The sequence below is a fragment of the Microplitis mediator genome, unplaced genomic scaffold (genome assembly GCF_029852145.1).
Source record: "Microplitis mediator isolate UGA2020A unplaced genomic scaffold, iyMicMedi2.1 ctg00000142.1, whole genome shotgun sequence".
NCBI classification, from domain to species: Eukaryota; Metazoa; Arthropoda; class Insecta; order Hymenoptera; family Braconidae; genus Microplitis; species Microplitis mediator.
Genome location: NW_026643295.1, coordinates 22,886 through 39,245, shown reverse-complemented (window position 1 = coordinate 39,245; position 16,360 = coordinate 22,886). Strand labels below are relative to the sequence as shown.

General features: G+C 35.7%; 3 protein-coding genes across 3 annotated transcripts; 2 read left to right on the top strand and 1 right to left on the bottom strand.

Moving 5' to 3' along the window:
- The first annotated feature begins 82 nt into the window (after nucleotides 1-82).
- On the top strand, nucleotides 83-741 carry LOC130678103 (histone H3). The gene has a single exon (XM_057485093.1). The coding sequence runs from the start codon at nucleotides 303-305 to the stop codon at nucleotides 711-713; it is 411 nt and encodes a 136-aa protein (XP_057341076.1). The 5' UTR covers nucleotides 83-302; the 3' UTR covers nucleotides 714-741.
- Nucleotides 742-1,857: 1,116 nt separating this feature from the next.
- On the bottom strand, nucleotides 1,858-2,286 carry LOC130678104 (histone H2A). Its single transcript, XM_057485094.1, has one exon. The coding sequence runs from the start codon at nucleotides 2,241-2,243 to the stop codon at nucleotides 1,866-1,868; it is 378 nt and encodes a 125-aa protein (XP_057341077.1). The 5' UTR covers nucleotides 2,244-2,286; the 3' UTR covers nucleotides 1,858-1,865.
- Nucleotides 2,287-2,584: 298 nt separating this feature from the next.
- LOC130678100 (histone H2B) lies at nucleotides 2,585-3,246 on the top strand. The gene has a single exon (XM_057485090.1). It carries the CDS (start codon nucleotides 2,615-2,617, stop codon nucleotides 2,987-2,989), a length of 375 nt encoding a protein of 124 aa, XP_057341073.1. The 5' UTR covers nucleotides 2,585-2,614; the 3' UTR covers nucleotides 2,990-3,246.
- The last annotated feature ends 13,114 nt before the right edge of the window (nucleotides 3,247-16,360 follow it).

Here is a 16,360-nt window from a genome sequence, read left to right as displayed (position 1 = left end):
CACTGACGAAGTTAGACTGAGAATGCTCCAAAACCGATTTTGAGCCTCTTTATAAAGACATTCTTAGATTTACTCCTACCCCTAGAATTGGACGAATCAGAGCAGTAGTGCATTTTTCTCCCTCTCTCGGAAATAAACCAATCAAAGTGATGCTAAATTACCCCTTCCACCAAGAAAAAAAACGAATTACGCGCCGCCGGCTCTGCGAGTTGACAAAAAGGCGATTTTCGGCTCCGAAAACTCATTCTATTCTAAGTTTCTGAACGTTATACTACGTTTGTTCGGAGATTAACTAGCTTATCATGGCTCGTACTAAGCAAACTGCTCGTAAGTCAACTGGTGGAAAGGCTCCACGCAAACAACTGGCTACCAAGGCCGCCCGTAAGAGCGCGCCAGCCACCGGTGGAGTCAAGAAGCCACATCGTTACCGTCCCGGAACAGTCGCTCTCCGTGAGATCCGTCGTTACCAGAAGAGCACTGAGCTCCTCATCCGTAAATTACCATTCCAACGTTTGGTGCGTGAAATCGCTCAGGACTTCAAGACCGACCTGAGATTCCAAAGCTCTGCTGTAATGGCCCTCCAGGAAGCCAGCGAAGCCTACCTCGTTGGTCTTTTTGAAGACACCAACCTCTGTGCCATCCACGCCAAGCGTGTTACCATCATGCCCAAAGACATCCAATTGGCCCGTCGTATTCGAGGAGAACGTGCCTAAGTTATTTTTCAACATCAAAAATTAATAAACCAAACGGCCCTTTTCAGGGCCATCAAATATTTCATACTAAGAAAATTCATTAAGTCGTTCATATTCTTAATTTGATTCATTGCAATAAATTATTTTCGTCATTCACCTAAATCACTAATAATCATACTCTGTTTAGACAGCATTGATTTTGATTTTCCATTTATCATAATTTACGAGCAATTCATTTAGTTTCTCTAGAATAAATTTGATATTTTTTGCATGAAGCAACGAAAAGAGCAGTGTTTGCCCCTCTATATTATAGGTTATTAATACAATATAAGAATGGTACTGGTTGCAGGAAAGAACCATGTAGCTTCAAACGGCTATACTTAATTTTTGCGAAGGGACATCATTAGTAATTACTTAGAAAGGTCTATTAGATAATAAATAGTTTTAAATGAGTTTGCTTAGATATGAGGGCAAGCTGAACTGATGTATAGTTTATAAAGAAGCCTCTCGTAACAGACGGGATCGAAGGCTTCTTCGATATATATAAGTACCGCATCAGTGTGGATTTGTGTGTTGAAGTTATTTGAGATGTGTACTATGATTTTCCCTGAAGCCGAATTGATCGCTAATGGGTAAATTGATTTGTTTTTAAAAATTTTTATTATTGTTTAAGATGAAATTTTTCTGATTTTATAAAATACAAATTTTTTGAAGTGTAAATCCTTTAACGACCTATCTGTTGATATATGTACGGCAGACCTAACTGGGATATATGTATGGCCATAAATGATTACTCCAGACACGGCCGTGAATGGAAATTGGCAATATATGGCCTTGTATAACTAGTAAAGATAAAAGAAATGAACCCAGGGTTTAAAAATTAGATACTTAAAGCTTCAATTTGTTTTTCTTTTTGTTCTACGACCATTTTTTTAGATAATAGCCTCCTGAAAATTAAGGGTTTTTTCAATAACCTTTAATTTTTCTGACCATACAATTAAATTACTGTATATATAATTTGTCACATCAAATCATGTATAGGACTATGCTAATTGTATTTTGCATTAGATAACTTATTATAATGAATTTGAAAACTAAAAAGTTGAATACGTTTTGAAAAATTTGGTGGCCCTGAGAAGGGCCGTTTTGTTTATGTAGAGATGGGAAAGTAATTTAAGAACTGCTTTTTTCGGTTTTCTTGGGCAATAAGACAGCTTGGATGTTGGGCAAAACTCCACCTTGAGCGATGGTAACTCCAGAAAGAAGTTTATTTAACTCTTCATCGTTACGGATAGCCAGTTGGAGATGACGTGGAATGATACGAGTCTTCTTGTTATCACGAGCAGCGTTACCTGCCAACTCGAGTACTTCAGCAGCGAGGTATTCCATAACAGCTGCTAAGTACACCGGAGCCCCAGCTCCAACGCGTTCAGCGTAGTTACCTTTACGTAACATACGATGGATACGACCAACTGGGAACTGAAGTCCAGCACGGCTTGAACGAGTCTTTGACTTTCCCTTTACTTTACCACCTTTACCGCGACCAGACATGATTGTAAGTTAGAGTGAACGGAACACGTAATTTACTCAAAAGCGTCAGAGACGAATTGTGCTTCTGGCAGCAAAAGTCATTGTATTTCCCAACTTTACGTCGGTTACTGCGAGCCACTCATAGTGAAGGAATTATCCCCTGCATTAATACTCTTTTTTGATTCGATCGCAGGTTCCGACGCCATTAATATTGTTATTATTTTGTTTCGGTACCTGCGCTCCAATAGGATTACGTGTATCCCCTCCACCCGATGGTACGCAATGTCATTGGTCCGATCATACCAATGCGTTAGCTCTTAAAAAAGAAACGTAAAGTTGGCAAATTCACATTTTGACTCCAGTCTTGAACTAGTGTTGAATCAGTGATCATCATGCCTCCTAAAACAAGTGGCAAAGCTGTTAAAAAGTCGGGCAAGGCCCAGAAAAACATCACTAAGTCCGATAAAAAAGGACGCAAGAAGAAGCGTAAGGAAAGTTACGCCATCTACATCTACAAAGTCTTGAAACAAGTTCATCCTGATACTGGTGTCTCTAGTAAAGCCATGAGTATCATGAACAGTTTCGTCAACGACATCTTTGAGCGTATCGCAGCTGAGGCGTCTAGACTTGCGCATTACAACAAACGTTCCACCATCACCTCCCGGGAAATTCAAACTGCAGTGCGTCTTTTGTTGCCTGGTGAATTGGCAAAGCACGCCGTCAGTGAAGGAACCAAAGCCGTCACAAAGTACACCAGCTCTAAATAAACTTTCTAATCTTTCAATAAACCAAACGGCCCTTTTCAGGGCCACCAAATTTTTCAAAACGTATCAATACTTGTCAAGTTATTAGTAAAAGTTTGACTTTAAATTAATTGTTGTTAATTTAACTCAAATATTTAACAATTAAAGTTTGCTCTATTCCTCAAAGTTTTTAAAAAATATGATTTATTATTAATATTGAGAAATTCTGCCATGGCATCTATACTGATGTAACAATCGATATATACATAAATTGCGATTTAATCAACCAAACCAATAGTTTATATCATTATTTATTTTTCTTTATTTTTACTTCATTATTTTGTTGACAAGAAGTACTCGACTACACCCAATAAACTTGACCTTTCTCTGGTATCTATGTACGTGTATGCATGATGACCGTGAACAGACAGGGATCGACAGATGGGACAATGTTGTATCTATCTGTCTCTCTCTGTCATCTTTTCTCAGTCTAACGATGATGCTTAGAAGCATGCTTATCTTGCATCCACACCTACCTGCGTACTTTTCGTGACAATACATTTACAAGAGAATGTGTGTGTGTGTGTGTGTAAGCATAATACCAGATAGACGATTGAAATTATGATAAAATTACCGTCCACTTTACCTGGGACGCGTGCACGTGTACACTGTACCTTTGATGAATCCGCGGTAAACAAATTTTACGAGCTAAATGATTGACGTTACTTATAACTTAAATTCAATATTTCGAGTCATATTTTTATCTCCAAACCTCGGAAATTATTGCTCAATAGGCTTACTCAGTTGTTTTTGTCACATAAGATGACCTCCAAATCCGGAATATTCACGCATCATATTTTTGTCTATTTAGATATATATTTAGACACCCTTTTACTAATACTGGACCTATAACGCAGATTGCTCAACATGCTTACGCATTTGTTTTTCACATCCAAACCCGGAACACTTACGCATCTCAATTCCCTAAACCCGAAAATTATAGCTAACAATACACCTATAGTGTAGATTACTCATTTGTTTGTCACAAAAGATGACCACCGAATCCGGAACCCTTACGTAACGCTTCATTAGACCATCACATCGATCAGCTAAAACCAGAAAGAAATCCATTGGAACCATACGCTTCCCCTATTCGACCTAGAGTATATAAACTGCCAAAAAACTAGCGGAGGCAGTCGATCGCTAATCTGTTGTAATCTATGCCGGTTCTCGGTCCGAAATTCTATCAACCTAAAGATTAGTTCTAAACGGCCACGTCCGATTAGTATCGCAAATCAGAGTCTGAAATTTTAATCGTTGTCCACGTGACGGTCCACCGCCTAGGCAATCGGGCTCCTTGGTCAAATACTTAAATTTTAAACTTGTTAAAATCTCGGTCGATTTAACTTACCCAAATCAGGATCATCGGTCTCGTGACGGTCCACAGCCTAGGAATCTGGACTCCTAGATCTAGATCCTGAATTAAAATAAAATAATTCGCATTCGTATTCGATAGATAGAGGAGTGCATCATCTCGGTACCCCAGTAGCTTCGAGTCCGAATAGTGCATTTCATTCCGCTGAATTAAATTCACGAAGCCACAGTGTCGTGTCCCAGCGCAATTAAAAATAAAAATAAACTGTCCAATTTCGCGATCATAAATTTAAATTTGTGAACTGTGAGAGAGTGTGATCAGCGAAAATTGTAAACCACTTCAACCTGAGTGGTAAGTCTAATTAAATATTGTTAAAAGTGTAATACATCTATGTAAAACAACATATAAGAATATGCAATTCGTTTCCTTTTCTAAAAATATATCTTCTTCTTATTTGTACCTCTTACTCTAACATTCATAAGTGAACGGGTACAGAAAAAGACAGACGTAAAGAACAGGGACTTCTCGAGGGCCCATATTCACCTACCTACTTTCCATTCGCTCTAATATCCCGGACCTATCCTAAGCCACGCAGGTCAACAATCGGGATAGTCTATCGTACTTCCGCTCGGCACGAAATAGACTTATTTAGTATTCTGGAATATTACCGAATATTTAACATTCTCACACTAGCCACTTGACGGTTCTTTTTGACTCCTTGGTTGAGTAATAGAATAAATATTTCCGGTAGTTTTCTACTAAATAATTAATTAAATATAATCCTTCGCCCGTCGCCTTCACTCTCTCCGATCGTGACACTGACATGTTTGAACTCCATTTTAGAGTCAATGGTGAGTTTCTCATTAATATTGTGCCTAAATTTTTCTAGTCTGCGTCTTTGTACATTAAAATAAATATTTTGTCTTGATCTAAATCATGTCTATAATGTATGCCTATAAGTATTGGGAGATGGTCCGAATCTAGGGTGTTTATTGCTTCTATTGTACAATTATAAGGACTATTTTTCAAAAGTGCTATATATATCTACGGTGCTGGGTTGTCCGCCGTTGTCTTGGTATAAGGGGTAGGTATTGGAAGCTTCAGTTGTGTAATTGTGTTTGTTTATGTATTCTTAAAGTAGGTTACCATTGAAGTTATTGGTTTTACAGTACCAGGATGTATGTTTTGAGTTTAGGTCTCCTGCTACAGTAGGACCTCGTTATAAGACTACGCATTATAAGACTCTTCCCCTCAATTTGTTAAAACTCACTCGAAACGTTTTCCCCACCAACAACTCAATAAAAGTTTTGCGCCGAATCCTCGCTATAAGACTAACGACCAGTACGACTAAAATCGAGATAAAATGAACATACATAAAGATTGTAGATTAAATAATTTATTTTCATAAAGAATACTTAAAATTTCGTGGTATCACATAATTAATTAACAGAAAAGTACAACAAAATTCTGTTTATTTATGATTATATATTAAATAGATTCACTGTATAATAGAGTAGAGTTGAACCGAATACATAAATAAAACGCAAAACGGCGATAGTCTTATAGCGAGGTTTGGGCGCAAATGCTGTTAAGCACAATAGTGGCGGTACCTCAATTCCAATAATTTTTTCCCCTACAACCCCGAGCTAGTCTTATAACGAGGTCCTACTGTACTATCACTGAGTGTGCAGAATTCATGAATACTTCTAGGTCTTTCTCGTCGATTTTATTAAGTTTATTGTTAATCGTTGGCCGTATATATGTAGAATAATTGTTTACGTTATTATTGAGTTTGATGCCTATTGATTCTATGCCATTGAGTTTAGGTATTTCGAGTTCACTAAATTTGATTTATTTTTTAATTATGATTGCAAGACCACCCCCGGTTGAGCCAAGTCTGTCATGTCTTATTAGTTGATAACCCAGCATGCTATTTAGTTTAAATTTGTTTAGTTTAGTTTCATTGACTAGCATTATGTCTATGTCATGTTCTATGATAAAATTTTCTAGTTCTGTTCGTTTATGGTATAAACCGTTTGCATTCCAGTGTCCTAATCTAGTATTAAGACGTGGATTAGCCATGGCAACCTAACGCAATTGAGAATTTAACAAATGCCTCACATTGGGCATCACGATCTTTACATTGTTTTAGAGATTGAACCAATATCCTTGCGTGTTTAATTATACTACTAATAACACAGGGTGAACCTAATGATTTTAGTTCAGTAAGAAGAGTAGTTATTTCTCCTACATTTTCATGTTTTTTAGTATTATTAATTACCTGATAATCATGTTGCGGTAACATCAGAAAATCATGTGAATGCAACATGATTTGTCATGTTTCGGCTACATGACAATATGTGGCAGCAACATGATTATCATGTAGCCGAAACATGACAGATCATGTGAATGCAACATGATTTTCTCATTTTACCGCAACATGATTATCATGTAGCCGAAACATGATTATCATGTGAATGCCACATGATTTTCTCATGTTACCACAACATGATTATCATGTAGCCGAAACATGACAAATCATGTGAATGCAACATGATTTCATCATGTTTATTTACCAAGACTGCACCATGTTGCATTTACGATTAATTTTTTTCCGTGTGGCGATGATGTAGGTTCGAGATTCGGGACGTTGTCCTGTGTGTTGGGCGGCATCTGTACACCATTCTGAAGTTGCTTTGGTCTTGTGTTTTGATTTTTTCGTCGTTTTACAGACAGCAGATATGATTGGTGAAATTCACATCTTGTGAAGCTTGCAGGATGATCTTTCTTGCAGTTAGTGCAAGTAGGTGTCACTTTTTTTAGTAGATTTCATAAAAATCTATCTTTTGCATTTGTCCTCATGGTGGAATTTTCAAAGAATTTTGCCATAATCTATCATAATTCATCGAGTAGGTTCCAAAAATACCATTGGTTCAAAAGTTTACATATATATTAGAGTAGTCCAAAAAAAAAAAATTTTTTTGGCTATCATTCCAAAAGCTTCTCTAAGGTATAAAAAGAATTCCCTTCAAAGCGCAGCTTGATATCTCAATTCTTCAAGAAGCTCAATACATTTATATTTTCCCATTTATAATAGTAAAAAATTTTTTTTCTGTATTTTCCATCAATCATTTTTGTAGGAAATTTAATTCTCTACAAAAAAGTTTTGAAATAGTTTTTTCATTATCTTAACGGTTAAAAAGTTATTGAGCTTTAAGTACTCGTTACTACGTAAATTTGAAGGAAAATAGTTCGCGCAACTCTTTAATGGAATTGACACCATTACTAGATAATTTATTTAATTTTTATAGATTTGAAATAATTTTCAACTTTTTGAAAACTTTTTTGGTGACTGCATGTATTTATTTCGAAATTAATCAAACTCTAAACTGTTTATAATAAATAAATAATTTAACAATCGTTTATATAATTATGATTAATTTTTCTTATTACAATTTGGATGTTTTTTCCTATGATCAGCAACTATTTGTAACAGATATTGTTTCTGTTCTTTACGTTTTCTCCTAAATTCATTATATTTTTCAATTAAAGCTAGTACTTGCGGATGGATACTGAATTTAATTTTCTTCATATCTAATTAAATTTTCTTTTATTACGAATATTTAAAGCTCAATAACTTTTTACCCGTTAGGATTACGAAAAAACTTATTTAATACTTTTTTGTAGAGAATTAAATTTCCTACAAGAATAATTGATGGAACATTCAGAGAAAAATTTTTTTCGTAGTTTTACCGGATGAAATCGTAAAAAAATTTTTTTTACGTGTTATTTAAATGGGAAAATATTAATGTATTGAGCTTCTTGAAGAATGGAGATATCAAGCTGCGCTTTAGAGGGAATTTTTTTTATACTTTAGAGAAGCTTTTGAGATAATAGCCCTTAAAAAAAAAAAAACTGTTTTTTTTGGACCACTCTAATATATGTGTAATATAACGCGCCATGTTGCGACGATAGCGGCCACAATTTTTAACGGATCTTAATAAAACTTGGCACACTTATTCTATGAACGATCATCACGATTAACCCTGATTAAACAAAACGATTTGTGACGATTAAAAATTTAATCATCCCTGGCGGTTTTGAATCACCCTGGAAACACCCTGGAATCACGGTGCGTTTTTTTCATTTTATCACCCTGATTCCACGGTGGTTACACGGTGTACCCACCGTGATTCAACGTACACACTGTAATCACCGTGGATACACCGTGGAATCTCGGTGAATACACCGTGGAATCATGGTGAATACACCGTGGAATCATGGTGGGTACACCGTGTAACCATCGTGGAAATACCGTGTAACCACCCTGGATCCACCGTGTTTCCACTTCCAGGGTGTTTCCAGGTTGATTTAAAACCGCCAGGGATCATTAATCGTCATAATCGTCATGGATTTTCACATTTAATTGTCTCCAATCGTCAAAAGACGATTTATTATTTTTTATCATTCATGCGATATAAGTGCTATCGAAGTGCATGCTCTTTTGTTCGCCAAATAGCTGTTTGCCCATTCAACTGTTTCCACGATATTTGTGTGCGTTATACGATTATCAAAATTACTTGCCACATGCAGATTATCGTATAACCCACAAAAATGTCGCGGCAACAGTTGAATCAGCAAAAAGCTACTTGGTCAACAAAACAGCGAGCATTAACATAGTACTCATATCGCATTAATAATAAAAAAATGTATGTTCAATTCGCGCGGTAAGTTGCCGATTACCCACACGATCAAATGAGCGCACTCACTTCGTTCGTGCGCTCAACTTTGCTCTCGTGGGCAATTGACGACCGCACTAGTTGTACAATATACTATTACGATTAAAACGATTAATGACGACTAAAATTTCAAATCGTTTTTAATCCTCTTGCAGAACCAGAAATTGCAATAGTATTTTACGATTAACGATAAAGACGATTAAAAATTTCAAATTGCCATGAATCGTCTTTAATCGTAAAATTATATTGCAATTTCTGGTTCCGCATGAAGATTAAAGACGATTTAAAACGATTAAAAATTTAATCAATATTAATCTTCTTCAATCATCAATTGACGATTCATGAAGATTTAGAATGATGAAAACAGTTTTAATCGTCACAAATCGTTCTATTTTATCAGGGTTAAGTTCGAAGATGAGCAAAATCGGTCAACTAGTTTAGAAATGGTGGACATTTGAAATTCCGAAAATAACGAAAAATCCTACTTTTTCGGCTTTTTTTCGTAAATAACTTTTTAACGGGTATATCTATTCTTATTATGTAAAAAGAACTTGGTAGCCGATAGAAAAAGGTACATTTTCCTTTTTTAATTTTTTGTTTTCTGATGATTGTTCCACTTTAATAAGGGTTTAAAGTCACATAAATTGGCCCATGTGTTATGGTAATAATGCCATTGTTTATATCTTTGAAAATTTTTGATGGATGATTATTAAATCATTATATATAGAAATTGTAAAATGAGCGAATGCTCTGTGGGATTCTGGTGTAGGTGTGGTTAATTCAATAACTAACAATTAACACAAATTACAGATAACAGAATAGATCTTTATTAAACAATATGTACACTAAAACTATGAGAAAAATAGCGAATGCAACTACAAGATACGCGATAGCGAATGCGACTGTAAGCGAATACGCGTATAAACTCGACACGTGGTCGGTAGCGGTTAATGACGCGATAGTAATTTATACTTAATAAGACGCGAGCAACAATTCAATATATACTCAATAATTAGTAGCCTTGATATACTAGCTAATTATTGAGAATAGTTAAGCGGAGATTTAGCGGAGCGGTTCAGACTTATATCACACTAGTGATATATTGATCGAAGCGGTTAGATGGAAAGCTGTATTCGAACTGATCGATGTAGATTGGAAATAGACATCGTCTTCTTCCTTCGTGGCTGCTCGGTGGTGACGTGGCAGCATGGCTGCAGTAACGAATTTTTCCATTGGCTTAAAAGCGCGCCAACAGGAAATAGTTAGCCGCCAATTTCTCTGATTGCCGACGTGGCACGGTCATGAGTAAGAAATTGCAGGTGTCGGGCCCAGATAGCGAGTGACCCGGCACTATTCTGACATTCAAGTCAGTAGCGAGTTCGGCTGCTCCCGTACGTAGCGAAAGTACACGAAGCTTTTCAAAATGATTAAGCTCGTGACTGAACAGAAATCTACTTCCATTTCGGATGCCGAATGGCCTATTGTTTCATTTTCATTTTGAATAGTATTTTTATTTGTCATTTATATGTATACAGAGTATACGAGTTTTTACAGTTTTATTTTATTCTGTACCTATTGCTTGCGCAATTTAACCAGTTAAATTCGTTCTATAATTAAATGATATTTGTGGTTTTATACATTTAAGAGATGTTTCTTGTGAGTTCTTATATTTGTATTGGGTAAAAATTTGTGAAAAAACCCATAAGATCATTTTTTCTGCTTACTTACTAACTTATACACTACTTACGTACTATTATTTACATCTTATGACTACTTACATCTAGCTATTTACATGGATCGTCTCACAGCAAGCTGTGGGGTAACTTATGTTCAATTCTAAACGGTGTGTTATCTTTATTTAATGATCCCACATCATTTAATATGTTATGTTGTCTTATACTAGTACCGTAAAACTTTTTCGATTGCATATAAATGTCGTTTGTAATATCATTTATTTTTAGCTTATTTCTTATTGTAATATTAGATTCTTCAGGTCCCGCATTTGCTATTACTCTTAAAATTTTATTTTGGACAGTTTGTATTTTATAAATGTGCGACTTAGCAGCATTACCCCATATTGGGGCTGCATACAGTAGGATCGGTTTTATTAATGCTTTATATAAAATCAGTTTACTTTTTGTAGATAATTTGCTCTTTTTGTTTATAAGTGGCAATAGAATGTTCCTTATTGCATACGCTTTATTGCACGCTTTAGCTATATGTAATTTATAATTTAATTTATTACTTAGCGTTACTCCTAGATATTTGACATTGCTTTTGGGTTTAATTACTTCATTATTTATTGTAATATTGAGATTTTTTTCTCCTTTCTTTAACTTCTTTTTATAGCTAAAGATAATGCTTTCAGTTTTGCCCGCGTTAATTTTAATTTTCCATTTGTCATAGAACTCTATTTTGCAGTTTTTTAATTGCGTTGGTTTTGTTCCAGGAAGCTGTATACACCGCAGTGTCGTCAGCGAATAGCGCTGTATTTGTATTTGGATCTATAGGCAAATCATTTATGTAGTATGAGAAGAGTTGTGGCCCAAGGATAGATCCTTGCGGCACCCCAGCCACAACTGTCTGTATACAATTGATGCAGCACCATTCACAACGACACTGCATGTTCTTTTTTTGAGGTAGCTTTGCAGCAATTTAGTGATATACATTGGCATACCAATGAGTTTTAATTTATAGAGGAGGCCTTTATGCCAGACCGTGTCGAAGGCCTTCTCGATGTCCAGTAGGATCATGGCCGTAGATTTATTGAGATTGAAATTAGTTGCTATATAATTTGCAATTCTTGCGAGTTGATGGAATGTGCTTCTTTTGTCACGAAAGCGAAACTGTTCCTCCCTCATGATTCTGTTTTTAAATTCGTGTTTCTTGATTCGATTATAACAGGGCTAAGCTGTTACTCTGGTCGTCCTTACTAAGGGCGCCACTGGAAGTAATAACGGCCTCCCAGAGCCGGATCTTGGATCGTCAGGGTCGGTGTAATTTTTGTTAATTGTAAGAGAAGGAAGAGGAAGGATAATTTATAATTAATCAATATAATTTTAACGTTCACTTTTATACCTTTTATTTAATTGAACCTTTTAACTTTTTATCTTATAACCTTGTAACTTATAAACCTTTATAAACCTTATAAACCTTATATCTTATTAACCTTATATCTTATATAACCCTTATAACTTTTTATAAACCTTATAACTATATACCTTATAAACCTTTTTATATAAACCTTTTATTTTGTTAATGACCCGCAATAGTTAAAATATAGCCGTTACCTTTGGTATATCACACACACACTTTTAGACCTTACTAGCCAACTACCTTTGGCAACTAAATTTAAAATCGCTTAACCTTCGCGAGACCTTATTTTCTAATTTCTAAAATCTTGATCATCCTGATCTATTTTACACACACACTCACTCTCAGTCCCCTGGACTATTTTACACTCACACTGATTTTATTACTAAATGGCGTCCTGCCATCGGCTAATTTCCTCCACAACTTTTTAATAAATAAATTAATTAATTAAATATTTTGGTTAAAGAGATTAATTCAATTAATTAATTATTTATTGTTTATTATCTTATTGATTCCTTTACGTGTTTTAATCTTCCCGTTCCAATAACTTTTCCCAAACTTTATCAACGTTTCTTTCTTTCTAGTACTCGATTATTTTTATAACGATATAATTCTTAAATTTCTCTTTTCCATTTATTTCCTTTATTTTCTTCACTTAATTTATTTATTTATTTAATTAATTATTTTGTTTAAATTAATTTCCCTTAATTAATAATTTGACTTGTCACTACCGGTGACCTTGACTACGGACTTGATGTTTATTACCGAGATATTAATTTTCTTTATTTTAGTTTTAATTAATTTTAATTTATATTATTAATTAATTTAATTATTCTACGGACTCTATTATTGACTAGACTCAATAATTTCCGGTACGTGGGTTACACGATCTACCTGGAAATTTCTAGAACATTTCCGGCGAACTGCCTGGAAATATTTTACTACGCAATAGCTCCGGCAACCTGCCTGGAGTCAATTAATTTAATTAATTTATCTATTTTAATTCTAGCCAATTTATAATTGTTAATTTCCCAAATTAATTATGACACGACGATACCAGATATACGACTAAATACTTAATAAATTTTTCCGGCTTCCGGCCTGGAATAAATTTATATAAATACCTTTACAACAATTAAATTTTCACAGGTTTGTCCTCGTCGTTTTATTTGTCCTGGTCACGTCCTGGGTTTCGGGTATTTTCCTTTTTGTCCGTCTCTTTTGTGTTTTATTGTCTGGTCCTGTCCGGTACTTGTCCTCTCTCTCTTTCTCTCACACCAACCCGCGTTCTCTCCTTCACCTGCTGATGAATTTATTGGCGTCTGTTGGTGGCGTCTATTCAGCTGTCCACTCACTTTTCTACGTCTTGGCGGTCCAGTCGCTCTCGTGACAAGTGCCGCTTTCCGTTCCGGCTTCCGTTTATAAAATCTTACACCCCGTATGACTTCGGGTGTCTTCGGTTATCGGTCACTCCTACTTAACGCTAATTGGGGACTGACAGACGAGCCTCCAATTTTCACTCCCCGGTCGACTAGTCGCAACCTACGCGGATAACCCTGGGTGGTATTGCAACTATATCGACGGTGTGAACAATAGATTTTATTTTGAATTTATTTGAACGCGGTAAATTCAATTTACCCCGTTACACTATTGTGTATAATTATTTCAAATATTTTGCTTAAGGTAGGGAGTAAGCTAATAGGACGATAGTTTTGGGGGAACAGTTTGTCTTTGCTCGGTTTGGGAAAGGCCAATATATTGGCTTTTTTCCATACGTCAGGGAAGTAAGATATTGACATGTAAGTGTTAAAGATATACATGAGTTGAACAATGGCTTTTCTCACCTCCGGGCGGAAAGCGTCAACTTTCGTCCCGCTGTGCAAAACGAAGTTGCCGGTTTCCGCCTCCGCCGAGGAGAAAAATAGTATACACTCCTAGGGAAGTAAATAAGAAAGCCTCAAATCACGTGTTTGTTGACCTCGGCTTCGTCTCGGCCAACAATTACATGTGATCTGAGACATTTCTTACTTTACTTCCCTAGGTGTGTAATATACTATTTTTGGGAAGATTTTTTAATAGAATATTTTGTATTCCATTTGGCCCCGGGGCTTTTTTTGCTTTGGTTTTCTTTATAGCTTTGAGTATTTCGTTTGGTGTTGTCAAGTTTACGTCGTCTCTGTTCATGTCTGTGTTTGTAATTTCTTTGTATACATGGTTTACTAGACTTTCTGTTTCATCGTCGCCGTTGTTTTCGGTTAGATGGTGTACTTTCTCGAAACTTTCTGCCAGCACGTTAGCCTTATCAGTATCAGTAAATGCTAAACCATTCGGTCCGTGTAGAGTTGGAATTTTGTTATCTAATTTTTTTGTAAATGATTTAGCCGTTTTCCAGATAGAGTTATCTTTAACGTTTAGGTTTTGTAATTTTTTATCCTAAGTTTCATTGTTCAACTCACGTATCTCTCTAGTTATTATATTTGTGAGATTATTTTTCTGTCGTCTGTAAATGTCTTGTTTAGTTCTTTGGTATTTGCACCTTATCGCGTTTCTTTTACGTATGAGTTCTTGTATTTAATCTGGAAGTTCTATTCTCTCGGGTTGTAGGGGTTTATGTGGGATGGCTCGGTCTTTAGCTTTGTTAATGATTGACTCTAGCGAATTGATAGTGTCATCTACTTCTTCTTTAGTTTTAATTTTATAGTTAACCGTCAGTTTGTCTTTGATAATCGTTCTAAAAAGTTGCCAGTCAGCGTTTTTATAGTCAGTCATAAATTTTGGGTCATGTCTTATGTTGTTGGTGGTGCCTAATTCAAGGTACACAGGCAGGTGGTCAGAATCAAGATCATTGATAGTTTCTATGTTTGAAATGGAATTACAGTTTTTTACTATTGCAAAGTCTACTATGCTAGCTTGGCCGCCATTAGTTGGATATAAGGTGTATTGTTGTGGTGCCACAACGGATAGTTGTTTGCTATTTGTATACCTTTGAATTACGCGGCCACTCGTGTTAGATACTTTACAACCCCATACCTGGTGTTTTGCGTTATAGTCCCCTATAGCTATGACTTTAGAAGCACAACCCATCAACTGGTCAAGATCTGTTGTATCTATTACGTTTACTTTTTTATTTATTTCTGGTCTGGCATAAACCGATAGAATAGCTAAGTTATTCTCTAATTTTACCCCAATGGCTTCTATTGATGAAAAATTATAATTTATGGTTATTGGGCTATGTTTGACGTTATTATTGACTAGTATCAATAGGCCACCGCCAGCGTGCTGGCCCGGCCTATCTAACCTATAGCTTGAAAAGCCTCTTAAGGTGTACGAATACTTTTATGGTGTACGAATTTCATTTAGAAGCATCACGTCTATGTTATTATGGTTAATAAATCTTTTTAATTCAGTCCATTTCTGCATTAACCCATTGGCATTCCAATGGGCTATTTTTAAGTTACTAGTTACATTATTTCTATTCGCCATTATTCAATTCTTCGATAAATTTGAAAAAAGTTAGGCATTTGGCTGTGTTGTCTTTACATAGTTTCATTTTACTGTTTAGCTGTTTAACCATTGATAACATAGACTTGATGTTACATAGTTGATTTAAGGTATTTAGTTCAGACATTAATTCGTTAATGTCGCTAAGTTTTTCTTTTAAGTTATCAGTCTTTACTACATTACTATTGGCAGGAATAAAATTACCGCTTTTTGTTGTTTGGTTATCGCAGTTGTGGCTTGTTGAAGTTCCTGTATGTTGGTGCTGTTGTAGTTCCCTAGGTAGGAAAGGAAAGTTCTGGATCGAGTGTGATGGCGCTGGTGGCTTATTTGGTTTCGAAAAGGTAGTCGCTTTCAGTCTCCTTTGGTCAATGGCTTCCAGATGTGAGAGATATGATGGACATTTTGAGAAGTTAGCTGGATGTTCACCTTTACAATTGGCGCATTTCAGTTTGTCATTTTTATCGAGTTTGCAGTCTTTTGCGGCATGATCACCGGCACATTTGACGCACCTCGGCTTGTTATGGCAATTAGTTGTTCCGTGTCCGAACCTTTGGCAGTTATAACATTGCGTCACACGCTTAGGGTTTTTATATTTTTCCCATTTGACTTTTACTCCGCAAATGAATCTTATTTTAAAGATAGCTGTTGTATCCGCGTCGTGTGGGGCTGCCATATAATACGTAGCCA

Coding starts and splice junctions, on each gene's coding strand:
- LOC130678103 (XM_057485093.1), top strand. CDS start 303: ATGGCTCGTACTAAGCAAACTGCTCGTAAGTCAACTGGTGGAAAGGCT.
- LOC130678104 (XM_057485094.1), bottom strand. CDS start 2,243: ATGTCTGGTCGCGGTAAAGGTGGTAAAGTAAAGGGAAAGTCAAAGACT.
- LOC130678100 (XM_057485090.1), top strand. CDS start 2,615: ATGCCTCCTAAAACAAGTGGCAAAGCTGTTAAAAAGTCGGGCAAGGCC.